The following is a 25,359-nucleotide window of genomic DNA, read 5'->3' as shown; positions in this document are numbered from 1 at the left end:
GTTGGAAAGCCAACAGCTTCAGTTACCGGAGTACCTCGTTTGATAATGAGTCTCTAGAGGCAAACAAAGTTGTGAATGGTAACTTATGACATTGGGGGGGAGGGAACACCTTTTTATGTTCTCCGATCCTTTCCCAGGGCAGTCCGTTTGACAAGAGGCGCACATCTCATTGGCCAGAATAAAAGATGTCAAAGCCTCACGACTAAAGCCAAAATGGCACGTTATTGCCATGACTTCGCTCTGATCTACTTCCCGAAACGGATCCAATCCGGGGATCCCGCGTTGAATTGCCCGTGGGGAAATTCCAAACCCTAAGAAAATGGACAAAGACATACTCCACTCTTACGGTAAGCCTCCGACCCTTAGTGGAAAGACTTGGGCTCGGCAAAATGCTACATTAGAGACTACATTCCCTGCCAAGTACTAGAAACAAGTATGGGACTCTCGGCCCAAGCACTACATGCATTTGGACAAGAACCCAGGACCTTTGGCTCTCGACCGGGATCACGGTCCAGACCCGTTCGAGTCCGATTTGAAAGTATACCATTCTACCGTTAAGCCCCAGATTTATCACCTACTAGGTATGTGGTGCTTGAATCCATGTTCAATCAAATTCTACCCCATAATCCCTGTCAGATTCGGATATGGAAAGTAATTCTCGCAATGTATCAAGTCTCAATATTGGCGTCTGGCGAGCGCCCCATTAGACAAATCGCATCGCGCTACGGCAATCGCCTCTGGGCACGGTCCGGGATTGTGATTGGAGAAAAATCATTTAGGCATATGGCTGGCCAGTCGATTTACGCTAAATTAGGCTTAAATCACAGTCATCCCTGCCGTTCATGCTTGTTTCCGGTGAGGGCTCAGACTTTCACGTGGCCAAGATATTTACCGTTTGGAACCGCATTGAGACTTGGATTCTCAAATACAGTAAGCGACATCTGAGATTAAATCCTTTTTCGAGATTAATAAAGAAGAAAAAGAAATTCAAAATCCGGGGCAGAATTGGAGAGACATTTGGTTGAAGTCTCACGCTAGCGCAGTCTAGTGTACGGAATAAGCCAAATACAACCTTAAGTCTTCGGGGACGAATTACCCTCGGGGACCGGCATGAAAACCCGTACGCAAATATCGGATGCTTTTACTCCAATACTTGATCCCGATCTTTATTAGCATTATGCCAGCCCCAGCCCGAGCGCACTTGAGTTGCCGTTTTTCTCTTGAGGGCACAATGAGCGCTAGAGGCATTAGATGTAACCCCAGACCTGGCAATTATTCGAAATGTTTATCTTGCCAAGTCAAACCTCAAAAATCATCGTGTTTCCTAGAAAGTGCCTTGGCCTAATGCTGATCTGACCAAAGCGGCACATTAAAAGATGATCGCATCATCACTCCAGAAAACGTGGACCGGAATTGTGACCGTCTCCGGCGACATGTGGTCTTCGAGGCTCGAGCGGCCCGTGTCTGGGGGTTGCAACGCTAAGCTCGTGGCTGACCATGTGGGGATCGACAGCCTTCTATCCCAATTCGGTTATCCCTTGGGAGAAATGTTTCGAGATGTTTTTGTAACATCTCAATGCCCCATACAAGTCATGACACAATTTACAGTAGAATACTGAGATCACATCCCGTTAATCACTGTTGCTCCACTGGCTTGCCCTGCGCCTTCCAAATTAGTATACTTGACATGTCAGATGCAGAGTGCCGCTTCTGTATTTAGGTGATTCTAGGCTAATATAGTTAAATACATAGGCAATATGAGCATGAGCGGCCGACTATACCATTTCTATATGAGCGACAACCCACTGTAAATATACAGCTAGGAACTTGTCATCACGCTGATCAATTGAAGTATAGAAATTACTTCGAGGACAGCGAAGATGCAAGCGGTCAATCCTAAAAGCCAATGGGGCCAGAGTCCCCAGTGATCGCTTACTGCTATAGTTCTTTGCGGGTGCCTGCACACCCTAGGTACACATAGATCGCAGGTTTCACGTGGCCAATGCATCCTTGGGAATGTAACATATGTGTGCTGCAAGGGGCAAAGGGAAATAAGCAGTTGTAAAGATATACGAAGGTTCAAGTGTTTGAAAAAGAAACTAACTATTCCTTAACATCGGATCGGGATAAACTAAGAGCTAAATTGCCTTTTCTTGATGCTGGTGTTGCCTTGGGCCAAACAAAGAAACAGTAACAGTAACGTTTTCTCTCTATGAAAATCGCTAGTTCCTACAGGGCGTAAAGGCTTAATCAAAGAGAGCCAAGATGGAGTATCTCTGTATTTTTGCCAATATAGCGAAGTTGCTTTTCGATTTAATTATGCGAAATCCGAAAAGGTCAGAGACCTCTTTGTCGCCTGCTCAGCGGACTTGCAGCGACCCCGAAATGTCTTGAGAATGACCTCCAGCTGATCCGCTATAAGGAGAAAAGCTGGCAACTGCGCCGCCGTGATGCGCATAAGCTCTTGGCAATTGACGCAAGGGCTTACCACCATTTTCTAGGTCTTACCGCGGAGAGAATCTTGGTAATTGGCTGTTTGAACACATTCTAACGATAGACACAAGGGACTTAGCCGACTCAGTAGTTGAATTATACCTATGTAGCTACAAATAGCCTCAGTGCATTCTCTCGACTTCGAAAATGTGTCAATGAGGTTGACTACCTCTATGTATAGTCTCCCTGATCTGGAGACTATTCGCAAGGCCTACGATAATGTGGCGGGCGTGCTGAGAGTGCTGACACCAATCCACAACTGTATCCAGCCGTGGCTGTATAACCAATTGTTCACATGGGGCATAACTAGGGCCATCACGTAGCACGAAGAGGAAACTATCTACGGAGAATGCGGAGGGAGTAAGTCATTTGACGGTTTACCCGGCACTTAAGGCTAATGAAAACAGCTCTGCAATTCCCTAGTGGCCCGTACCGCAATTCTAGGGAGGAACCGGGTCTCTTTTTTATGACTCGTGGCTCTATCCTTCTAATTATTACTATCGAATCTAGGTAGAGTAAAATAATACCAAGACTATAAAAATAACCTTAACCTATTACTAGTAGGAGGCATCGGGAGTATCAAGGTCGTTATTGTTGGAAATTGTACCATGCCATGTTGATTGTTTGCTTGCAGACCGAGCAGATCATTTAATAGACACGGGGTATAAATACTCCGGTCTTTCGTAGATTGAACACTAGAGACTTATATCTTCTTCTTCATATATAAAATCTTCCCTCGTCCTTCGAACACGAGTAACCAACGGCTCGTGATCAAACGACGCGATCTTCTTGGCCCGGGGCGACAAAATCCTGATAGCTCTGTTCACTTTGATATCGACGTCTTGCGAGACTTGCAAATCGTGCCTTGGATCGTATGAACCTTGTTCCTACGACTTGAGGTGGCTATGGTATTTTGTTTACACCTGCATTTCACCAACTGGTCAAACGTAGCTGACGCTGTCTCATAATGAGATCCCCCGTCGGGTCTCTATGCCCTCTCGTTCACCGGTGTATCTGGCATTGCCCACATCGGTCACAAGATGTACATATACCGAAAGTGGGTGTAGAGACCTGACGGGGGAGTCTCAGTATGGTGGTACTTCGAGAGGGCCAAAAGAGTCGTCGACCGGACCGATGTCATATCAGAACCGCTCTGATTACTATTGGTTATACAGGCTGCAAACAAGACATTGATGGATATATTTTTCAGGGGATATCCCTGGAGGTACGGGGAGTTGATAAATAAGCATTCCCCACCTGTGAGGAGTTGCTTATATCTACTTGTCATTATTCCAGATCTTCTCTCCTTCACCACGTCTATCTCAACCCTCAAAAAGGATTTTACCCATATTCTACCATGTCTTCAAACAATACCATATATACCTGGCCCACGCCGAATGGCATCAAAGCATCCATCACCCTTGAGGAGCTTGGTCTGCCTACGTCTGCCTTACAAAGCCAAAGGAATTGATATCAGCTCCAACTCGAATACTCAAAAGGAAGAGTACAATTCTCTCCACTACTCAGGCAGACATGTTAGAACATGCTGATTAGAGTCATCGAACAGATGGTTCCTGAAGATTAACCCCAATGGCCGCATCCCCGCTCTACTCGATGGCTCACTGCGCGTTTTCGAAAGCGGAGCAATCATGACATATCTAGTCGACAAGTACGACACCGACCGCAAGGTGCGTGCAGATAATCCACCTTGTACGTGCGTTTAGATGCTTCTCTAATACCCAGCAGGACAAGCAAACCACTTCCGTCTTTTCGCCAACACGCGCTCCGATTACGCTATTAGACGGTTTGTCAACGAGACGAAGCGTCTCTACTCAGTCCTCGAGTCGCGGTTGAAGGAAAGCCCTTACCTCGCGGGTGAGAAGTATACTATTGCCGATATTGCGAGTTTCGCTTGGGTCCGCAATGCCGATATGTGCTTGGAAATTGATCTGTCTGAGTTCCCGGCTTTGAAGAGGTGGGTTGAGGAGATTGATAAGCGTGCTGCTGTTCAAAAGGGGGTGAATGTTCCTCGTTCGGGTTGGACTCCCGAGCAGAAGGCTGAATACTTCCGAAATTGTCGGGCCAAGGTTGATGCCATGACAACTTCTGACCAGCATTGATTCATTGTATTACCGTGAGTTCCTGGTGACAGGACCGAAAATACATCGTACAAAGGAGCAAAATCAAGCTCGTGACAGCAAGATCATAAGGTTCAGCCTTCCATGTAGGAAGAGTGATCCTGTTTCAAAGGTCTGGATTGTTTATATCAGCAGCTATAATAATCGAATCCAGACTGTGAAGAATAACAAAGAAGCAATAGCTATGAGATACTCAAAGCTCTCCCGGTCTGTAGCTTCGCCAAGTCTTGAAACCAACCTGCTCATACCACCCGTCGAGTGCAACCCAGTCTACAAAGACGCCTTCAAGACCTCGTTGCTTCATGTTTTCAATAGCGTGGCAGATCAATGCCAGACCAATGCCATACTTACGGTGGGACTCATCAATCCCAACGGCACCGATCAGCCCTGTGTTCGGACCACAGGTTTGTGGAAATGCCCAAGACGTGTTCAGAGCATCTGATGGGCCGAGCATTAATGTCCAGCCGACCTGCTGGCCTTGGGAGTCGAATGCTGTCATCACACTGTCAGGATACTTGTCGGGATGCAATGCGACGTATGCCTCCACCCAGCTCTTTAGAAAAAATTAGTACATATTGCAACAAAGGATAAGTGCAGGAAAAACACGGCGGTCTTACCCCGTTTTTAGAGAAGTTTCTTCTTTGACCAACCAGACAGGCCTCGTAATCTTCGGCCTTTAATGGTGCGAAGCGGAAGCCTCGCTCCCGGGCACGAGTCATATACTTCTCTGGCGACTGGAAGTTCCGAATATCTTGGTACAAGTCAACTGCCCGGGCACTGGTCGGGCTGAGTCGGAAACCACGGTGAGTGAAGAAATGCTGCACTGTTTCTGGAAGGTCCTGGGGAATACCAGGCCAAAAGCGGGGGAATGAGCTGCCCAGCTTCACATTATTGAAGCCAAAGGTTGTGCGGAAGTATGCCCTCGTTTCTTCTAGCAGAATAGTTCCAATGCCTTGGTGTTGGTACTTCGGTGACACGGCAAGAACTGTGATATAAACGGTGTCTGGTGTACCGTGGGCATTTGTGTAAGCAAGACAGAAGCCTACTAGCTGGGATTCAATGCGCGCGATGAAATGGTGACCATACGGGCGCACTATCAGAGACCGCAAGCTTTCAGTTGGAACGAGGTAGGTCGGGAGAGCAGCAGCCCAGACTTCGATCACCTCATCCAGATCTCTTTGTGCGTCAAATGGTGTTACTACCGCGGAGGTCTTGGTCACGGAATTCGCTCCCACGGGAAGAGCGCCTGTCGGGACCAGTCCACCAAACATGATATCGGCAGCCACAGAAAATGCCTCTATAGTCGGCTCGTATGTGGTAATATAAGTCTTGACGCTAGGAGCATCAAGGAAGTCGTAGGGGTTGCAGGCAGCAATATGCACCAATGACTTAACACGTTGAGCAAGTTCTAGGCCTAGCGACTCCTGGTATGGCGACTCTCTTGCATTGAGGGAAGTGAAAATCACCGCGTCAGCGACTTCAAGAGTTTGCCATTGTTCAAAAGTCAGATCGGTCGCTCCGTATCTGATTTCAGCAATGGAATTGTTGTGTTGCCGCAGCACATCAAGATATTTGTTGGACTGGTATACCCCTGGTTTCTCCGTTCCTTCGCCATCAACAGCACCACCGACTGGGGTCTTGTCTCCGGGGAAGAGGAAGATGATGATTGAATTCTTTGACAGGGGGAGAATACCATTATCGTCACGAACGAGTGTGGTTGATCGAGAATATATATCCATGGTTGTCTCGGCAATTCTATTGTTGAGCGAGCTCAGGTTTGCAAGATTGGATTGCCGAAGAGCGGCATCCCAGTTCAAAAACTTGTCCTTCACCGTAGCAACATGGCGACAAGCGTCCGCCAGTCGTGATTGATCGATTATGCCGGACTTGATTGCTTCACATACTCTCTTGATCGAAGCCACCTGCACATCAAAGGTATGACAGATCATGATGCTATCGCTACCAGCACGCAACGCTAGGACCGAGCCTTCCTCTGTACCGAATGTGGCGCGGATTCCATCCATCTCTAGGCAATCCGTGATGATCATACCATCATAGGCCATGTCCTTGCGCAAAATCCCCATAACATCCGGAGAAAGCGTCGCAGGCCGCGTGAGATCGATACAGGGCAGGGAGATATGAGCAGTCATGACGGTCTCTATGCCTTCAGCGACAGCCCGCTTAAAGGGAATCAACTCGCAGCGCTCTAGCTGATCCCTTGTTTTAGGAATGACCGGTAGTCCGAAATGCGAGTCGACAGCTGTGTCTCCATGACCTGGGAAATGCTTTACACTGGGGACGATGTTTTGTTCCCGCAGACCCCGGGCGGCCGCACTCGCAAACCGGCCCACAAATTCAGGGTCATCGCCCGGGCTGCGTACACCAATAACAGGGTTCAAAGGCTCCGAGTTAATATCGCACACTGGTGCATAGTTCATGTTAATCCCGAAGAATCTCAGGGTTTCCCCCGTGGCTTTCCCCGCACTGTATGCGCACTCCGGGTCATGCGTGGCGCCCAGTGCCATAGGCCCTGGTACCTGAGCAGCGATCGGAGGAGAAATGCGAGTTACCAGTCCATTCTCTTGATCGATTCCGATCAGCAGTGGTCGCTCGTGTCCAGCCAATTTGGCTTCATTCTGTAAAGCCAGCGTTAAGGCCTAGGGAATATTAGTCAAGCTAATTAAAGACAAAATAGCCTCGGATATCGCACCTGAAGCTGCTCTGCATTCTCAAAATTGCGCGAGAAGAGGACTATGCCTCCAACATGGTAGTCATGGATCAAAGTCTTGATTTCAGGACTTGGGGTGCACCCATAGAACCCCACCGCGAAGAGCTGCGATCGTCAGTGGAGATTCAAAAAGGAAGGATTGCAGCGCTCATGTACCTGGCCAACCTGCTTCTGAAGATCCAAGGAAGCCATGAGTTTGATATTTGTTGGCTCTCAGGGTGGTTTCATGGATTGCAAGTAAATGGTTCAGAACGGGTGACGTTGAAAGGGGATCGGAGTTGATCTGCCCGGGTCCACTTGATGGATTTTGGACATTTAAGTTTAACCTCTTAAGATCTAGTGAGTAGGTAGTCTACGAGATAAAAGAACTGTGACCGGAACGTATTTAATTGCCGGTCAATGTCTAAGGTTGCAATCGACGCCTTCCCACTTCCAATTTAGTGCTCACCTCTTGCCGCTTTTTCATAACTGACAATTACGTAATCAGATAGCACCTCCAGGGCTCCAATCATCACCCGAGTGCGCTGCACATATCCTTGGCCTCCTCCCTCGAAAGTACCTAGTGATGGAAAGCAATTACATCAACAGGGATGACGGATTGACCTTATTGTGCCCATAGTGCCAAGCTGGGACTTCCATATAAGTCTAATCATGGCTGTAACCAGTTTATTGAATGGTCCTAGGCCGAATCTCCACAACGCGGGGTATACACCGAAAGTCACCGGCGATACCGGCCAGTTTCCCGGACAGTCTGTCGTATTTGAAGGCAATAAGGACTAAACCAGTGCTTTAGAATATCACCATAGTTCAAGGGGACACTCTGCATCCATGGCCCAGGGGATATTGGAACGATGATGTAAATTGGAGACCCGGTGAGTATTGCGGCCTGATCAATACGGCAGACATCCCAAATTACGTTAGTTAACTAGTTAAAAAGTGAGGGCCTCTCAACTCCCCCGCGACATATCATAAAATCTTGATTAGAATCTACAAAAATCCAACAAGATATATCTACAAGATATACCTACAATGTTAGAAGTTCAGCTTACCAAGTTAAGGTTGCCGTGAAGATAGCGGCACGTGCACTGGTTAACAGTCAAGACCGTATTTCCCCTCTGTATTCAATCCCCATAAAATGAACGATATGAATCACACCTCAAACATGGCGAGCGGCAATGGCGTCGACCACCATCGTCCATTTCCCTGTGATGAATGCCCAAAGTTGTTTACCCGGAGTGTAAGTACCTCAGTGCCTTATCTCCTTTGCCTAGTTCTAACGCGCGTGCCGCAGGAAAACCTACAGCGGCATAAGCGTGCACGTAAGTCTGTATGGATAATCCTTCATAGAAAATTAGATATTGATGTCCTACAAGGTCACGGCGGTGCTTCGCGCAGGAACTTCCAATGTGGGAGGTGTCATGCTCGATTCTCTCGAAGGTCTGGTTTCCATTCTCATGCCAGCCATTACAATAACACTGATAATTCTGCAGCGACGTATATAAACGACATGGTGATCGTTGCCGTGCGACTGGACCTCCAATTCGAACACCTCAGCCGCAGGTGCCGTGGGAGGATACGCATACCCCCCAGGCAATGGTCGGCATACCCTCACCTTTGACCACCAACCGCAACCCGGCTGAACGTGTTGTCACCGACGAAGATTTTTGGGAAGAGCACAGTACATTTGCCACTGAGCTACCCCAGAGTTTCTCATCTTCCTCACCCAGGTATGCCTACCTCAAATTGATTTGTATTAATTGCACCCGATGCTCTTCCGCATTAAGGGGGGGGGCTCATCGATTGAAATTACACGTCTAATAACGGAAGCTTAACCAACAGTAATCAAGCCAATAGCGAAGAAACATATGTGAAGCAGTATTTTGAGCATTTCCACCCGTCTTTCCCTCTGTTGCATCGACCTACATTCGCTGTATCCTCGACGCCGAAGCTGCTGCTGAAGGCAGTTATTGTCATTGGGAGCCTATTTTCTCCCAACTTATACGACCATGAGGAAACCCAAGCTCTCGCACACTGGCGCCAAGATATATGGCAAAGTGGACAAGAAGAGCTTCGGCATATGGTATAACATGAGACCCTACTACCGTCTGGTTTAGAATCGACGTTCTAACCAATATTGTAATAGGTTTCCTCGAATTGCAGTGAGATCAGACACCCATGGGTCATGCAAGCATGGCTTCTCTATATAATCTACGGGGTATACGCAACCGAAGCAGGCCAATTCCAAACCGTTAAAAAGATGTTGCGGCAACTTGTTGATGTCAGTATTGTCTTCTACAATTTTCGTTTCCCCTTTACCTAGGCTTATCTTGTGATATAGGCTGTACACGAAATTGGTCTGTTTCAACAGGGTATCGCTATGCCGGATGCTCAGTCTTGGATGTACCAAATTGATTTCAATTCACCAGGAGATGATTCTCAAACTCTCTACACACGGTGGACGTCCTATATTACTACTGAATCGATGAGACTGTCGCTGTACACTCTAGTCTTCCTGGACTCACATACATTTTCGCCTTGCAATTCTCGCCCTTTGATGTCACCGATGGAACTTGGCTGGGAACTACCCTTCCCCATCAATCTGTGGGAAGCCAAAAACTCTCAGATATGGCTTCTGAGATTCAATGAGAACTTTGGACTTTCGACTTTTACAATAGCAAACACTCTGTTGCACGGGCCACGAGGCCTAGGAACGGCTTCTTTGACAATTGCTACTCAGCAACTTATGACCGAAACACCGGACTCGGACCTTTTAGCAGCGCTAGAAGCGTCCCCCTTTGCCGCATTTTGCGTCCTGACGAACATGGGTGCCCTTGTGCGAGACTTTACGCGATGCTACTATCAAATGCCGCCCAGTCCATCCGACCCGAATCCATTCCATATACTGACTCAGGGTCAGAATAAACAAGTGCATACAGCAATAGAAGCAATCACGAAGATCGTCAAGAAGCAGGCTTACACAGGTGACAGCCCTCAGTTTCTCCTGTGGAGGACGAACGAGCTCTTCATCTCTTCTCTCAAAATCAGCTTATGTCGTCCCGATCAGCTCTTGATAGCAGGCATTGTGGATAACAGCTTGATTGCTGGGATGGCTGCCTCCACTCACCTGACTCAGGGGAACCTTGTCGCGATCCGGCGATCAGCACCTCTTGTTCCTTACCATGTCGGTGGCGATGAGGGCATTTTAGCCCTTTTGAATGATTTATCTGGCGCATTGTCCAGCATCTCCGGGGAAGAGCAGGATAAAGTGGTCCGTGAAGCACCATGGGTCACTGTGGCCAGTTACGGTGTTTTACTATGTATCTGGGGAGCGCTCAAACGCGCAAGCACCGATATCCGTCACCACTTGAACACGTTCAACGAACTCCCGAGAACCTCGGAATTCTGCATGTTGATCTTCAACACCCTCATGGAGTCCGCTCTTCTAAATTCCACAGAAAATGACTGTGTGCGAGACCCTCGGTTGTGGACCATGGATCGAGAGGCTTTTGTTAGTCTGCTCGATGAAGGCGAGTCACTATTTGTCAATTTAATCAAGGCCTTCTGTCAGCGAAGATCATTGTGGGGGATCGGGCCTTCCATGCTGGCTGTATTGGGCGAAATCCCGGGTACTGGAGCCGAGTAAACCGCGGGGTTATCAGACGGGTGGACGGTGGGTACAGTGGAATGCCCAGGTAGAAGTGGAGCTCCACATATACAGTTCAGCTCTTCAGGTTGGCCGCAATTATAAATCCGCGAACAAGCTAAACGTCTCCCAGAAAGTTGTCAAATCGAATAACTGCAATTTAAAGTGCCGCAATGACTTCACTGAGAGTTGGCTGGGTATGTTATAATCTCCTTAGTTGATTGTCCATTTGCTGACCCAGCATAGTATGGCCTTGGATCAATGGGCCTAGGAATGTCCCTCAATCTCCAAAAATATCTTCAAAGCAACAATTTGTCGCCACTTCGTTACAGCAATCGCACTTTGTCAAAAGGTGACCTTCTTCGTGATCAAGGAGCCATACCTGAAGAGAAGTTCGAAGATGTTGTCCTAAATTCGGATGTAATCTTTACAATGGTATGAGGGGCACTTTTATTACAGGATGCGCATTTTATTGACGAGAGAAATAGATCTCCGTTGACGATGTTCTAATTGAACTATTTAACAAGGCCTTGGTTGCGGACGATTCATTGAAAGGCAAAATCTTCGTGGACACTTCTACTATTCATCCAGACACATCAGAATGGGCCACATCGCGTCTCAGTGAATATGGGGCAACATTCATAGCTGCTCCAGTATTTGGTGCTAGCCCCGTGGCAGCCTCTGGGAAGCTGATCTTTGCGGTAGCCGGACCTTCTACTGCAGTTGAGACAATCAAACCTCTTATTATAAACGTCATGGGACGCAGCATCATTGATATGGGAGAAGATGTGCGAAAATCGAGCCTTCTCAAAATCTCGGGGTAGGTATCCATTCAATCATTGAAAGGATCAACAAAATTGAGCTAATTCACTCCTTCTTCCAGAAATATTCTCGTTATCAGCTTCATGGAAGTGATTGCAGAAGCTCATGTATTCGCTGAAGTGACAGGGATCGGCAATCAACAGCTGGAGGAGTTTATTGGCAATATGTTTGGTCCTGTGCTCGAAAGCTACTCAAAACGTATTACCACTGGCACGTATGCACCGCCGCTGGACACGTCTCCTGGATTTGCAGCAGCCCTTGCAAGCAAAGACATGAAACATGCCCTCTCCATCGCTGCCAGTCATTCAACTCGTCTTCCAACGCTCGAGGTTGCGTCAGCTCGTCTTACGGCAGCCCGAGAATATGCTGGCGAGTGCTTGGATAGTTCGGCCATTTATGGAACAGGACGAATGGAAGCCGGTCTGTCTTTTTGGAGCGAAAACAGTCGACAGGGAAACTGAATCATTTCCTCTTGATCAAATAGAATGTTTATCTGTTTATAATTGAAAGATTCATCCAATATCCACTCACTCTTTCTAACTTTTCATCTACTTGTTTTTAAAAAAAAGAAGGTTGGCTATGTCGGTTGCCTTGCGCGTGACCCAGTTATTAAGAGCGGTAACCCCTAGAATCAAGAACAGACGCCTGATTATTCGTGTTAGCAGTGCTTTTTCTATATGTAGCTTCAGTTGCTATGTAGTGACGAATACAATGTGTGGAAGTATACCACAAAGAAGGATAATAAAGTGAAGATCTCTGGATTCAGACCTATGGAATAAACAGGAATTATATATGACAACCTGGAGGCAACCCACAGGTGAAATCAAGGGGAAATGAGATCATGATGGTCAGCAGTGATTCGGGTATAACCCGCATATCCAGACCAGTTGACAATGTGATATTGGAATTATAGGCGCTATAATGTATCATGCATAACAACGGGATCCTGCATCTCACCATGTAGGTCCAAATCCACCCAAGTCCCAGAATTTTCTTTTCTGGAAATTAGGCTTTCAACCAGATTCAATTCTGTAAACTGCTTCTCATTTTCTTTCTTCTAACTCTTAGAGTTCATGTTCATTTATTGATTCTTAAATATGCGTTTCCCCGTCAATCCCATACTCCTTCACAAACGTTTCTCCAGCTCGACCACCTCATTTATGGGAGCCACAATTTCTTGACTCAAAGATGTGATCGTTGCGTTCCCTAGCGGTCTGCGTCCCCGACCCGTACCGTATCCGAAATGATGGGATACGATAGCTTTGACACCCGCAATGCCTACCTTGGTGAGGGCCCAGTCGGCATGACTGAGCTTGGACTGAAGCTCTTGTGCTGCCGTTAGCTCCCCCTTCTCGTAGTACTGCAATACCTTCATATGCAGCTTGGGTACAATGTTGGCGAGTGCGGCAATAATCCCGTTTGACCCAGCGACGAGCGCAGGTAGGAAAAAGTCCGACTTTCCACCAAAGGTAGCAAATGATGTCCCTGAAAGTGCCGATGAGACACGTTGAAGCTTTCCAACATTACCGCAGGTGAGCTTGCACCCGACAATATTTGGATTGGATTTGGCGAGGCGGATGATGGAATCGGAACTGATGTCGATGCCTCCCGTCACACCAGGGAAGTTGTAAATGAGAATAGGAAGCTCGGATTGAGAGGCGACCTGGATTTTGAGGTATTGTTAGACCATGAAAACACGAGAGATGGTTTCTTTTTCGGGATATAGAAAGATCTTACCTCGAGGAAGAAGTTTTCAATAACGGGTGCATTCATGGCTGCAACCCAGTATGCCGGTGGCAATGCGAGAGCAAAATTGGCACCGGACGCTTTAGCCTCTGAGATATAAGATAGTGTTTCCCGCACGCTAGGTGCGCCGCAACCGACAATCAACTGCAACCCTGTATAGCCCAGATTGTCAAGGTGGTCGCGGACAGCGCGCACCAGAGATTTGCGTTCGCTATGATCCAGGTGAGGAGCCTCTCCATTGCTTCCCTGAAGCACAAGCCCAGTGACCCCACCTTCGGCCATGCGCTTCGCATGAGCCAAAGTGCTTTGGAGATCGAGCGACTCATCCTCCTCGAAGAACGTGACCAGTGGTGTGTAAACACCGAAGTTGGGCTTTGCTGCCATTTTGTTGTGATTTTTGAGTGCGAGGGATTGAATAAATGCCGATATTCAGTATCTGGTTGCTATTTATTGCTCCCACTTCGTCCTCTTATTCATTGACCTCTGCTATATCGCTCTGTCGGTGGAGCTCCACCTTGTCTTCCATCGCCGGGCTCCGCTATTGATTGAAAGGCACATAACGCAATCCAGGCTAATATAACTGACTCCATTGACTTTTGCTACTTTCTATTTTGCCGAACATCCCACTTTCATCCAAAAAGAAATCACTCACCTGGCACAATGAGCGTTGTTTCTTCGTTTTTCGAACTTGTGGACTATACGGCCCCGGACGCTATCTTCGAGCTCACCAAAACATACAATGCGGATCCAGTTCCGCACAAAGTGAATCTTGGACAAGGAACCTACAAAGACGAAAATGGCAACCCTTGGATCTTGCCCGCGGTGCGATTGGCAAAAGAGAAAATCAAGGACTCCAACCATGAATATCTCCCGATCCTAGGGCTCCCATCACTTCGGACACTGGCTGCAGATTTGGTCTTTGGCAAGCATTCTGCTGCGATTCAGGAAGATCGAGTGAGTTATATTTACCTTCTTGCAGACAGTCATTTCATTGATTTATTGGTTTCCTCCAGGTCGCATCCTGTCAAGCTCTGTCTGGTACAGGCGCACTCCACATCGCCGGAACAATGCTTAAGCAGGCCCTTGGTCGCGATATAACCGTGTATATAACCAAACCTAGCTGGTCGAATCACCGTCAGGTTTTCGAGTCAATTGGCCTCACAGTCCGCGAGTTTAATTATTCGTCTAGTGCCGGTGTTGACATGCAATCATTGATCCAAACACTGAACGAGGCAGCCCCAAAGTCCATCTTTGTGTTTCATGCCAGCGCGCACAATCCAAGCGGCTGGGACTACAGTCCAGAACAATGGAAACAGATCGGTGCTATTATGAAAGAGCGACAGCTATTCCCCCTCTTTGACGCCGCGTACTTGGGATTGACCTCTGGCGACTACGATCGCGATGCATTTGCCATCCGTTATTTCGCCGATGAGCTTGGTCTTGAGATCGCCGTGTGTCTTTCGTTTGCCAAAAGCATGGGTCTCTACGGTATGAAGATTATTCTAGTGTTATTGTTTCTCTGTCCAATGTTAACCTGTTTCAAACGTTGTTTAGGCGAGCGTGTCGGATTATGTGCCTTTTCATCGAATACTCCCACTATCACAGCCGCTGTCGAGTCAAGTTTGGCACGAATGATCCGTGTTGAAATATCCAACCCCCCAGCATTTGGCGCGCGCATTGCAGCTGCGGTTCTGGAAGACGAGGAGCTTTATGCGCAGTGGCGGAAAGATCTCGTCACGATGAGTTCGCGAATCGTGGAAATGCGCTGGCAGTTATATCAAGGGTTGACTGAGCTTTGTATGCTTTCCGACCCCTTGTTTTTAAGTTTTCATATGGAATATTTCTCTGATTGTTTGTTAGGCACCCCGGGAGACTGGAAGCGCATCACCGAGCAAAAGGGAATGTTCTGCATTCTTGGTCTCACGCCGGATCAAGTACACCATTTACAAAGTAAGTGGTAAAAACACATTTAAAGTGGAAGTTATTTTCCTGAGATGGGTAGTTGACATTTGTATAGAGGAATACCATATCTATATGGCGGAGAGCTCGCGAGTATCAATAGCGGGGCTTAACGGGTCGAATGTTCGGTACGTGGCCGAATGCATAAATCAGACAGTGAAGCGATAGGACTATTGGCAATAGGATATGACAGGTTTCAGATATGAAGATAGTTGAGATAGGAAATCCCAATCCTGGGCAATCCGGGGCTGTTGCTATCATATCGATATGTAAAACCTAAAATCCTCGGGAATCTGATAAGCCCGTCCACACAAAAATGGAGCTCCACCAGGAAAATGTCCACCTCCACAAATTCCGGGGTACAGCTTGGAGCTTGGCTACTTCCCCATAGGCTGCCAAATGTCCTATTGATAGCCCAATATCAGAGGATTTAAAGAGGAAGCCATGGCTTCATGATTCTGGCATTCGAAGGTTATACAGGCATGAACTGAGACACCATGTCAAACGATATGAAGCTATCCGAGGTTCCATCAAAGCGTGATGCAGAGCAAGCGGTCATGGACATTCAGGATGGAGACCTGAAGCAGCAAGAGATCAAGGACCTCGATCCTGCCCTCCAATTCATGAACGCAGAGGAGGTTGAATATACCCCCGACGAGGCCAAGAAGGTTCTATCCAAAATCGATCGATTCCTCATGCCCTTGCTCTGCTGGGTTTATTTGATACAGTTTGCCGACAAAACATCATTGAACTATGCCTCGCTTATGGGCATTCGGGAAGACACCAATTTGGCTCCCAACTCGCAGCAATACAGCTGGGTGTCGAGTATTTTCTATGCGGGATATATCTTTTGGGAGTAAGTCTGTTCTCCGCTATTGCTTTCTACATGTTGCTCATGTCTATGCTTAGATTCCCCACCACTTATCTGCTTCGTCGCCTGCCTCTGGGCAAATATACCTCGGTCAATATCGTGCTCTGGGGTATCGCACTCGTCTGCCATGCAGCCACTCATAACTATGCGACCCTGCTGTGCGTCCGCTTCTTCCTTGGCGCATTCGAAGCAACAGTAACGCCAGCCTTTGTCTTGTTCACTTCCTGCTGGTATAAACAAGAGGAACAAGCCAGACGCATGGGCTTTTGGCTTAGTTGTAACGGATTGGCCCAGGTGCTTATTGGACCCATTGCCTACGGCCTAGCGGGGGTAAGTGGAACTACCATTGCTGTTTGGAAAATCCTCTTCTTGGTATTTGGCCTGCCCACTGTCATAACTGGTATAGTGTATCTTTGGTACATGCCAGACAACCAGATTCAGGCCCGGTTCTTGAATCACCGTGAGAAGCTTATTGCCATTGATCGAATTCGGGGCAACTTCCAAGGAATCGGCAATCAATCATGGAAATGGCCACAATTTTTTGAAGCGTTCCGCGACCCACGTACCTATCTCTACGTGCTATTCTCGCTGCTGATGAACATTCCCAACGGGGGAATCACGACCTTTGGCTCAATCATCATCAGCTCCTTTGGTTTTTCTGACCGCATGTCCCTGATTTTGAACATGCCAATGGGCGTCGTGGACATTATCTGTAAATTGGGATTGACCTATCTCTCCGATCGTTTCTTTGATCGCACCCTCTTTGCCATATTCGCCATTCTGATTCCCATGATCGGCGGTATCATGATGACTGTGATCCCCCTTGACGCCAAAGCCGCCTTGCTGATAGGATACTACTTGATCGGTGCCGCTGGAACTGCCTGGTGTCTCGTGATGGTGATGATTTCCAACAACACCCTAGGATATACCAAGAAAGCAACAGTGAACGGCCTGCAGATCGTGGCATATGCAGCCGGAAACTGGATCGGTCCTCAAACATTCCGTTCAACCCAAGCGCCTGAATATTTCGATGGCAAGCTGATGGTCGCTATCATGTATGCTCTAGCAGCAGTCACTTTGGTAGCAATTCGGGTGATCAACATCATGGAGAACAAGAGACGCGACCGCAGGGCGATCGAGGACCCTGATACTGCACATGCTACCCCTGGTTCTGAATTCCTGGATATGACAGATTTCGAGCAGCCAGCCTTTCGCTATGTGCTGTGATTTTCTACTCTTCGCCAAGGAATCGTGGTATCTTTGTTATCTTTCATTCGAGTCTTACTTGTCTTAGCTTGGGCTTCTAAGGTGGAATATTTGTATTTAACCAGCGTGTGTCATGTTAGGGTTGGGCTTATAAGATACTGCTAAAATAGTGAAAACTTCAAGCTGTACAGCTCTTGTTTGAACTACTGTATTCTTGTAATCACCTGTAAGCAAAACCTTTCAATAAACCAAGTAGACTTCAGCGATCATCCCAGCCTATCCTCCAGTTTGAACACTACGCGACTCAGAACCTGGGCTCGAATGAAAGAATATATATTGACAAATGGTTTGAGAGGAATATATGATAACAACTAGAATGGAATTTTATTGCAATATCTCTGATATTGAAACTGTCCAATCAGAGGGAATAATATATGACAGAATGAATATGAGACATAGGTAGATCAGGGGGCTCTGGATCATAGCGGTGAATGGAGATTGCCTCTTGGTGTTCTGCGGTGGCCTGCATATCCAAGCTAGCCTAGAGCAGCCCTAATTGAATCTGGGCTGTTTGCACGGAGTACTAGACCCGATGGTGGAATGCACAATGCAGTACTTTTGACCGCTTCTCATCATATGGATATCATTCAACATTTCTGTTCTGGTAAAGAGATGTTTCCCTACAGCCTCCGTCTTTGTTCTGTGCGTCGAGCTCTTAACTTTTGATTAGCTGGAGCCCAACTCTTTGAATATTTATCGAATATTATTCACCCTGATACAATAGAGGGATAATACATTTTGTAAAAGAAAGAAATATAATGTGTCTAACTTTGTACACCTTTATACCTCCTCTGCCATGCTCCGACTGGCGGCCACACTACCGTTGGCAATAGGAACAAACGACGGCATGACCGTTGATTGATCAACGCTTGATTCTTTTGGCGCCCCAGGGACTCCATACCCTCCACCACCAGGGGTTTCAATGACAAACCGGTCTCCAGATTGAACGCGGATCGAATTTTTGCCACCAACGGAGATATGCCGGCCAGCCTTAGTGATCCATGTGTTCTTCCCGCGCTTGCCATCAGCGCCGCCTGCCATACCATAAGGCGCAAAGCTGCGGCGTTCGGAAAGAATGGACACAGACATTGGCAGCCGCAGCTCAACGTCTCTGATAACGCCTTCGCCTCCGGGATACATCCCGGCGCCGCCACTCCCGTCACGAAGACAGAAACGACGCAGAATCACCGGATAGCGGCGCTCCAGTGATTCAGGATCTGTAATGCGTGTGTTGGTCATGTTGGTATGCACGCCGCTTGTGCCAGCCCAGCTAGGGCCTCCGCCACTCCCGCCAGCGATGGTTTCGTAGTATCCGAACCCATTCTCCCCATCATTCCCGAAGGTGAAATTATTCATGCACCCTTGACTGGCAGCGCAGACCTTGAAGCTCTTGAAAATGACGTCCACGATACGTTGCGAGGTCAATACGTTACCCGCGCATACTCCCGCTTCAAAACTGGGCCGCAACAGTGACTTGTCAGGGATGATAATCTGTACAGGTTTGATGCAGCCTTGGTTGAGGGGAATGTCTGAGTTAACCATACAACGCAAAGCAAAGATGACTGCCGAGTTGCAGATCGCAATTGGAGCATTCCAGTTTCCTATAGTACATCAGTTATTGAAATTTCTGTGGTGAGCCCTCAGAATAAACATACCATAAACCTCTGGACCTGTTCCTGTAAAGTCGAATATGGCGGAACCATCTGATGGATCAATGGTTACTTTGAGCACGATCGGGGTCCCGTCGTCCATGTAGTCGACCGCGGATATCTCCTCCCCATTGTGATCATGGGCAAGGCGCTTCAAGAGATTCCGCACGGCAAGCTCAGCCGAGTCTTGAATTGCGCGCATGTACATCTGTTTCAGTTAGCCTGGTGCTCCGTTGTAGCATTCCGTCATCAATAGTAATTACCTGAACCACATCCATAGAATATTCCTGGATCAGTTGCCGCACGAGACGGATGCCACAGTGGTTTGCAGCAACCTGCGCCTTCAAATCGGTGACATTATCCTGGAAGCATCGTGATCCACTGGAGCCTGGGAAACGCGCAGGCTCTACGCACAACATGCGGTGAAGCTCTTCCTCGTCGAAATGGCCAGCGCGCACCAGCAGGTATGAATCAAAGACCGCGCCCTCTTCAGACAGAAGCTTTGACAATGGTGGCATTGAGCCAGGAAGGATGCCTCCGACCTATGGATAGTATGTTAGCATATAAATTATTCGGGGTACAAAGAGAACTTACGTCCGCGTGGTGACCGCGCGAAGCAGCCCAAAATATGATATCTTTTCCATCAGGGTCAAAGACAGGGGTAATAACGGTGAGGTCAGGAAGATGAACACCTCCAAATGCTGCATGACAATGCGTTAGCTGCTAGGATCACTCTCGTATTTGGTTGGAGGCATCTACCTGGTGTATTGGAGAGCAACACATCACCATCCTGTAGTTTGCCCTGCCACTCAGCAATCTGTGATCGGACTGCAAAGGCCATACTTCCAATCATGGCGGGTACATGGGGCGCGTTGGCTACCAAGTCTCCTTCGGGTGTGAAAATCGCACAAGTGAAATCCAACCGCTCTTTAATATTGGCACTGATGCTAACGTTTTGTAAAACACGTCCCATTTGCTCTGCAACGCCAAAGAACCGATGGCGGAAAATGGAAAGCTGAACTGGGTCGATGACTTCTGCGCTTGTCAGTTTCGGACCTGCAGAGCTCACGTCCAAGACCAGTACATCTTGGTTCAATGTCGCCTTTGAGTGCGGGCTAACCAATATTGTCTGGGTTTTGTCAATCACAAGGGCCGGTCCTGATATCTGGCACCCATCGCTCAAATTGTCAAAATGGTATACCGGTGTGTTCACCCATCCCATTGGACTGAAGTAAGTAGATTCCCATGATTTGGGAACAGGGGCCACTGATCCAGACACGAGTTTGGGATGGGAATTCAACGATTTGGTTGATGCCCCAGAGAACACACTGGAGCCAATTGCTCGAACGCGAATAGTATCAACATACACTGCGCGGTTGGTCGGAGTGAATCCAAATTGCTGATGATGAGCTTTGATAAATTCTTCCCGGGGATCCTCAGAGTTATCCAGGGAGACCATGATTGAAGTCTCGCTACCATCGTATCTCATATTCAGGAAGCGGTGGGTCTGAACAATGTTGAATGGTTGCATGGATTCATTGCCTCTGGCGATATCTGTGAGAATTTCCATGTCACGGTATATCGTTTCGGACGTAGAATCGTCAAAGGCTTTTGCGCATACCCGCTCTTCCTCGTGCACGAGATCTGCCAATCCAATTCCATAGGCAGAGAGGATAGAGGAGTATTTGTGAATCAAGACTTTCTCAATTCCCAGGGCTTCGGCGATAGCGCAGGCATGTTGGCCTCCTGCACCACCAAATGATGCGAGGTGATGCTTTGCAACATCGTGACCCTTGGCTTCGGTCAAACTTCGAATAGGTCCGCACATTGCTGAGTTGGCGACCTGGAGGAAGCTGCAAGGAACTCATTATTAACCAAATCTGATGCTAGTATTCTGGATATCACTCACCCATCTGCAACCTCTGCCCACGTCATTGATTTACCCGTCTCCTGGTTGATAGCTTGAGTGAGATCTTTGAACTTGGCGAGAACAACCTCTCTATCCAATGGTTCATTCTCATTAACACCAAACACTGAGGGAAATTCCTCTGGGATCAACCGTCCCAGTGCCAGATTGGCATCGGTGACAGTCAAAGGACCTCCTTTACGGTAGCAGGCTGGCCCAGGGTTAGAGGTGGCACTTTCAGGTCCAACTGACATGAGACCATCTCTCCACGCCAGTATACTTCCCCCGCCAGCCGCGATAGTATTCACATTGAGCTGTGGGGCTTGGATCGCGATCCCAGCAGTCGTTGTCCCAAATATGTGATCTAGTTCGCCGTCGTATCGACTGACATCAGTGCTGGTGCCTCCCATATCAAATCCAACGACCGGGATCTGATCTTCTGCGTCGAAACATGTTTGGGAAAAGCCGATAACACCTCCCGCCGGTCCAGAGAGAATAGAGTGCAGCCCAGAAAGGTTCGACGAAGGGACCAATCCACCATCGGACTGCATGAACTCCAATCGCGTCCCGGACTGATCGATATTAGGGAAATTCTTCGAGAATTGTTGCAAGTATTGTTCAATGTTTGGAGTCAGGTATGCGTCGACTACCGTTGAATTTCCGCGAGGGACAAGTTTTGGTCGTGGGGAGGTTTCATGTGAGAGAGATATATATCTGAACCCAATCTCGAGCGCCAATTCACGAATCTGTAACTCATGAGTTGGGAAGATGTAGGAATGCATGAGGCACACCGCCAGCGAGCGGAAACCTTGTTTATATATATCTTCCAGATAAGTCCGAGTACTTGCCAAGTCGATAGGCTGGAGCACTTGGACAACCTCACCAGAGGTACCAACGATGGATTCGACCGGCTCTGGAGATTGCAGTTTCACATTACGGAGATTTGAGTCACTGCATGTCGCAACTGTAACGCGCTCTTTGACTTCAAAGACGTCTGAGTAAAGCGGTTTTGATCGTCGAATTGACAGATCGAACATGTATGGTCGGCTCTGGTTGCCAATATACAAGATGTCCTTGAAACCTTCGGTAACAAGTAAGGCTGTGCGCTCGCCTTTGCGCTCGAGTAGCGCATTGGTTGCAACCGTTGTGCCCATACGGATCCATTCTGTTCAATTAGTAAGATAATTAAGCATTGTTTGGACGATAACTTACCAACATCCTTAAGATCTAATTCAGAGCCTCGTGGAATTGAAGTTTTATAGTGTATCTCCAAAACGCGGCGAATCGCCTCAGTTGGCGCGTCGGGATAGTTCTTGGGGTCGACAGACAAGATCTTCACGAGGATATCGTCTCCGTTGATCACTTTGCAGATACAATCGGTGAAGGTTCCACCGCGATCTGGTACTAGTCAATACTACACCAGGAGATCAGAGGGGTCAACACTCACCAATTGAAATGCGCAATGGCTTCTTGTTGGTTCCTTCAGGCATATTGGATATGATTACAGACTTGGTAGAGTATGATAGAATTGGTGATCAACTGGGAGGCAGGGGGTAAGTGTTTCTATTAGAGGTCTTAGGTGGCTTATCATTAAAGTACAACTCCATGACTACACAAGAATTGTATGCAGATTGACGACTATCCACTTCGCGCATCTCTCCGTAGTGGAGATGGTGGAAGAGAGAGAGAGTCCTACCGTGATAAGAAGTGGAGTGGTGGAGCTCCACTCAGAGCTACACCCTGGAAAAGCGCGACTCAGATTGTCACGGATTGTCCACCATCTGTTCTGTAAACCGAAGCACAAAATGTAAGGAAATGTACGCTAACGGGAGGAGTCTCATAAATGCATCGATGCCGCGCCCCTACATCTCCATGATTTGATGAGCGAAGCACTCTGATCATCTATCTACGTTATTTATCCTGCGTCTTCCGCCCAAAATGGGATCTATCGGTAACTATCATGAGATCAAGGCCAATGGAGTTGAGAATGGGGTCAAGCCTTATGAAATCGTGGAAAAGCCAAGCCGATACCGTCGCAAAATCCGTATCATCGTGATCGGAGCTGGCGCGAGCGCGTTGAACTTTGCCCATGACATCGACACAAGCTCCTTAGATACTGAACTGGTTCTTTATGAAAAGAACCCAGAGATAGGCGGTACTTGGTATGAGAACCGCTACCCCGGATGTGGATGCGACATACCCTCCGTCAACTATCAGTTCTCATGGGCTCCCTCCCCCGACTGGACCTCCTTGTAAGTGCAATCACCCGTCTTGTCCAAATTGATAAATGGTCATTGGACTTATGGATTGGTAGTTACTCGGGTGCGCCCGAAATCTTGAAATATTTCAAGGACGTTGCCGACAAGTTCGGGCTTCGGAAATATATTCGCCTAGAACACAAGTTGGTAGGCGCGTTTTGGGATGAGCAGGATCAACAGTGGCATGTAAAAATCCAGAAAGGAGACAATCCTGAAGATGTCTTTGAAGACAAAGGTCACATATTGATCAACGCAAGTGGTGTGCTGAAGTGAGTCTCTTTTGCTTTTCCGGTTGCATGATGATGAGACTGACGTACTCCAGTAAATGGAAATGGCCTGCAATCAAGGGCTTGGAATATTTCCAGGGACCTAGACTCCACAGTGCACACTGGGACGACAATGTTCAATTGCAGGGGAAGCGTGTGGCAGTTATCGGCTCAGGCTCCTCTGCGGTGCAAATCGTTCCGAGCATTCAGCCAAGTGAGTTTCGCTGATTCAAAGCGCGGGAAAAAAAGCATATTAACGGCCAATTCAGAGGTAGCATCTCTCAAATGCTTCATTCGCAGTGCCTCGTGGGTGACTGCCGGCTTTGGTCAACGATTTGCAGGAAAAGGGGGATCCAATTTCAAATGTAAGAGTTCCCTCACGCAGGCCCCATCAAACCAAAATCCGAAATACTGACAATGACAGATAATGAGAAGCAAAAAGAGATATTGCAGAACGACCCCCAGAAATACCTGGCATATCGCAAGAAGATTGAGTCTGAGCTCAACTCCCGTTTCCGATTCATTCTCAATGGATCCGAGGAGCAAGCAAATGCGCGAGCTGTAAGATTCCTGCCTTGATTCAGTACACCTCTGGCCGTTTCCTGACAAGCTGAACCCTTTTAGTTCGCGGAGAAAGATATGCGGTCTAAGCTTGCCGATCGTCCAGAAATTGCAGACTCGATTGTTCCCAAGGACTTCGCAGTGGGCTGCCGAAGACCTACACCCGGAAATGGATATCTCGAGGCTCTTTGCAGCGAGAACACCACCGTCGTCAGTCAATCAATTGAAGAGATTACCCCCAAGGGCATTAAGACTGCGGACGGTGTTGAGCATGAGGTCGATGTTATCGTGTGTGCTACCGGCTTTGATGTTAGTTGGCGGCCATCGTACCCGACAATCGGCCGGAAATCTCGCAGTCTGAGTGAAGAATGGAGAGATATTCCAAGGAGTTACCTTTCCATCTCAGTTCCACACTTCCCCAATTATCTCAGTGAGCCCTTCCGCGCCTTCAGCCCTCAAGTGTGGGGATACTAATTCGTGCTCAACAGTTTTCAACGGTCCCTTCGGCCCCTATGGTCATGGAAGTTTCCTGCCAATCACAGAGACCCTATCAAGACACTTCCTCCAGATGCTCGAGAAAATGTCATCGGAAGGTGTGACATCCTTTGAACCCAAAGCTGAGGCAGTTGCAGATTTCTTTGAGCACCACCGAAACTTCATGCCTCGTACCGCTTGGACATCTCCGTGTCGCTCTTGGTTCAAGCAGGGAACGATCGATGGGGAGGTGATGATGTGGCCGGGTTCGAGAATTCATTTCTTTGAAACCATGAAACAGCCCCGTTGGGAAGATTATAACCTCAGTTATACAACCCCCAATCGGTTTGGCTATCTTGGCAACGGCTTTGCCGCACGCGAATTTGATGGAAGCGACCTGTCGTGGTATCTGGGTACGATTGACGGGAATGAGAAAGCACATCTCCCCGACGAAGACTTTGAGGATTTCATGGTTTAGTGAACTCGGAGACAGATGGACTAGTACATTTCTGTTGAGCCAGTAAGGCGAAAGACCGGAGGGGGAGAGTTGGATTGTGGAGAAGACGAACTACCAGAACT

General features: G+C 47.9%; 10 protein-coding genes across 10 annotated transcripts; 7 read left to right on the top strand and 3 right to left on the bottom strand.

The window, feature by feature from the left end:
- Nucleotides 1-3,890: 3,890 nt before the first annotated feature.
- N7517_002494 (glutathione S-transferase family protein) lies at nt 3,891-4,613 on the top strand (the record flags this gene model as incomplete). The annotated part of the gene is made up of 3 exons (XM_056720224.1): nt 3,891-3,997; nt 4,061-4,203; nt 4,246-4,613. 3 exons carry the CDS (start codon nt 3,891-3,893, stop codon nt 4,611-4,613), a joined length of 618 nt encoding a protein of 205 aa, XP_056584359.1.
- A 211-nt stretch (nt 4,614-4,824) lies between these two features.
- Nucleotides 4,825-7,551, bottom strand: N7517_002493 (uncharacterized protein; the record flags this gene model as incomplete). Its single annotated transcript, XM_056720223.1, has 4 exons — nt 4,825-5,184; nt 5,249-7,288; nt 7,342-7,464; nt 7,516-7,551. The coding sequence occupies 4 exons, from the start codon at nt 7,549-7,551 to the stop codon at nt 4,825-4,827; spliced, it is 2,559 nt and encodes an 852-aa protein (XP_056584358.1).
- Nucleotides 7,552-8,534: 983 nt separating this feature from the next.
- On the top strand, nt 8,535-9,445 carry N7517_002492 (uncharacterized protein; the record flags this gene model as incomplete). The annotated part of the gene is made up of 4 exons (XM_056720222.1): nt 8,535-8,596; nt 8,651-8,686; nt 8,850-9,086; nt 9,199-9,445. 4 exons carry the CDS (start codon nt 8,535-8,537, stop codon nt 9,443-9,445), a joined length of 582 nt encoding a protein of 193 aa, XP_056584357.1.
- Nucleotides 9,446-9,922: 477 nt separating this feature from the next.
- N7517_002491 (uncharacterized protein) lies at nt 9,923-11,002 on the top strand (the record flags this gene model as incomplete). The annotated part of the gene is made up of 1 exon (XM_056720221.1): nt 9,923-11,002. The coding sequence occupies one exon, from the start codon at nt 9,923-9,925 to the stop codon at nt 11,000-11,002; it is 1,080 nt and encodes a 359-aa protein (XP_056584356.1).
- A 173-nt stretch (nt 11,003-11,175) lies between these two features.
- N7517_002490 (NAD(P)-dependent oxidoreductase) lies at nt 11,176-12,285 on the top strand (the record flags this gene model as incomplete). Its single annotated transcript, XM_056720220.1, has 4 exons — nt 11,176-11,199; nt 11,249-11,437; nt 11,491-11,822; nt 11,886-12,285. 4 exons carry the CDS (start codon nt 11,176-11,178, stop codon nt 12,283-12,285), a joined length of 945 nt encoding a protein of 314 aa, XP_056584355.1.
- A 665-nt stretch (nt 12,286-12,950) lies between these two features.
- N7517_002489 (dihydrodipicolinate synthase family protein) lies at nt 12,951-13,954 on the bottom strand (the record flags this gene model as incomplete). Its single annotated transcript, XM_056720219.1, has 2 exons — nt 12,951-13,487; nt 13,562-13,954. The coding sequence occupies 2 exons, from the start codon at nt 13,952-13,954 to the stop codon at nt 12,951-12,953; spliced, it is 930 nt and encodes a 309-aa protein (XP_056584354.1).
- A 258-nt stretch (nt 13,955-14,212) lies between these two features.
- On the top strand, nt 14,213-15,697 carry N7517_002488 (uncharacterized protein; the record flags this gene model as incomplete). Its single annotated transcript, XM_056720218.1, has 5 exons — nt 14,213-14,524; nt 14,584-15,058; nt 15,125-15,367; nt 15,431-15,520; nt 15,588-15,697. Coding segments are annotated over 5 exons (1,230 nt in total), but the record flags the coding sequence as incomplete, so codon positions are not given.
- Nucleotides 15,698-16,026: 329 nt separating this feature from the next.
- On the top strand, nt 16,027-17,627 carry N7517_002487 (uncharacterized protein; the record flags this gene model as incomplete). The annotated part of the gene is made up of 2 exons (XM_056720217.1): nt 16,027-16,385; nt 16,439-17,627. The coding sequence occupies 2 exons, from the start codon at nt 16,027-16,029 to the stop codon at nt 17,625-17,627; spliced, it is 1,548 nt and encodes a 515-aa protein (XP_056584352.1).
- Nucleotides 17,628-18,446: 819 nt separating this feature from the next.
- On the bottom strand, nt 18,447-22,711 carry N7517_002486 (uncharacterized protein; the record flags this gene model as incomplete). Its single annotated transcript, XM_056720216.1, has 8 exons — nt 18,447-19,267; nt 19,322-19,523; nt 19,579-19,857; nt 19,910-20,016; nt 20,075-21,168; nt 21,225-22,386; nt 22,434-22,619; nt 22,669-22,711. The coding sequence occupies 8 exons, from the start codon at nt 22,709-22,711 to the stop codon at nt 18,447-18,449; spliced, it is 3,894 nt and encodes a 1,297-aa protein (XP_056584351.1).
- A 448-nt stretch (nt 22,712-23,159) lies between these two features.
- N7517_002485 (flavin-containing monooxygenase) lies at nt 23,160-25,258 on the top strand (the record flags this gene model as incomplete). Its single annotated transcript, XM_056720215.1, has 7 exons — nt 23,160-23,473; nt 23,536-23,748; nt 23,802-23,959; nt 24,015-24,110; nt 24,170-24,306; nt 24,370-24,736; nt 24,795-25,258. The coding sequence occupies 7 exons, from the start codon at nt 23,160-23,162 to the stop codon at nt 25,256-25,258; spliced, it is 1,749 nt and encodes a 582-aa protein (XP_056584350.1).
- Nucleotides 25,259-25,359: the final 101 nt, after the last annotated feature.

This window comes from Penicillium concentricum (genome assembly GCF_028827145.1).
Source record: "Penicillium concentricum strain IBT 3081 chromosome Unknown utg000001l_segment0_segment0, whole genome shotgun sequence".
NCBI classification, from domain to species: domain Eukaryota; kingdom Fungi; phylum Ascomycota; class Eurotiomycetes; order Eurotiales; family Aspergillaceae; genus Penicillium; species Penicillium concentricum.
This window is presented reverse-complemented; position numbering and strand designations above follow the sequence as displayed.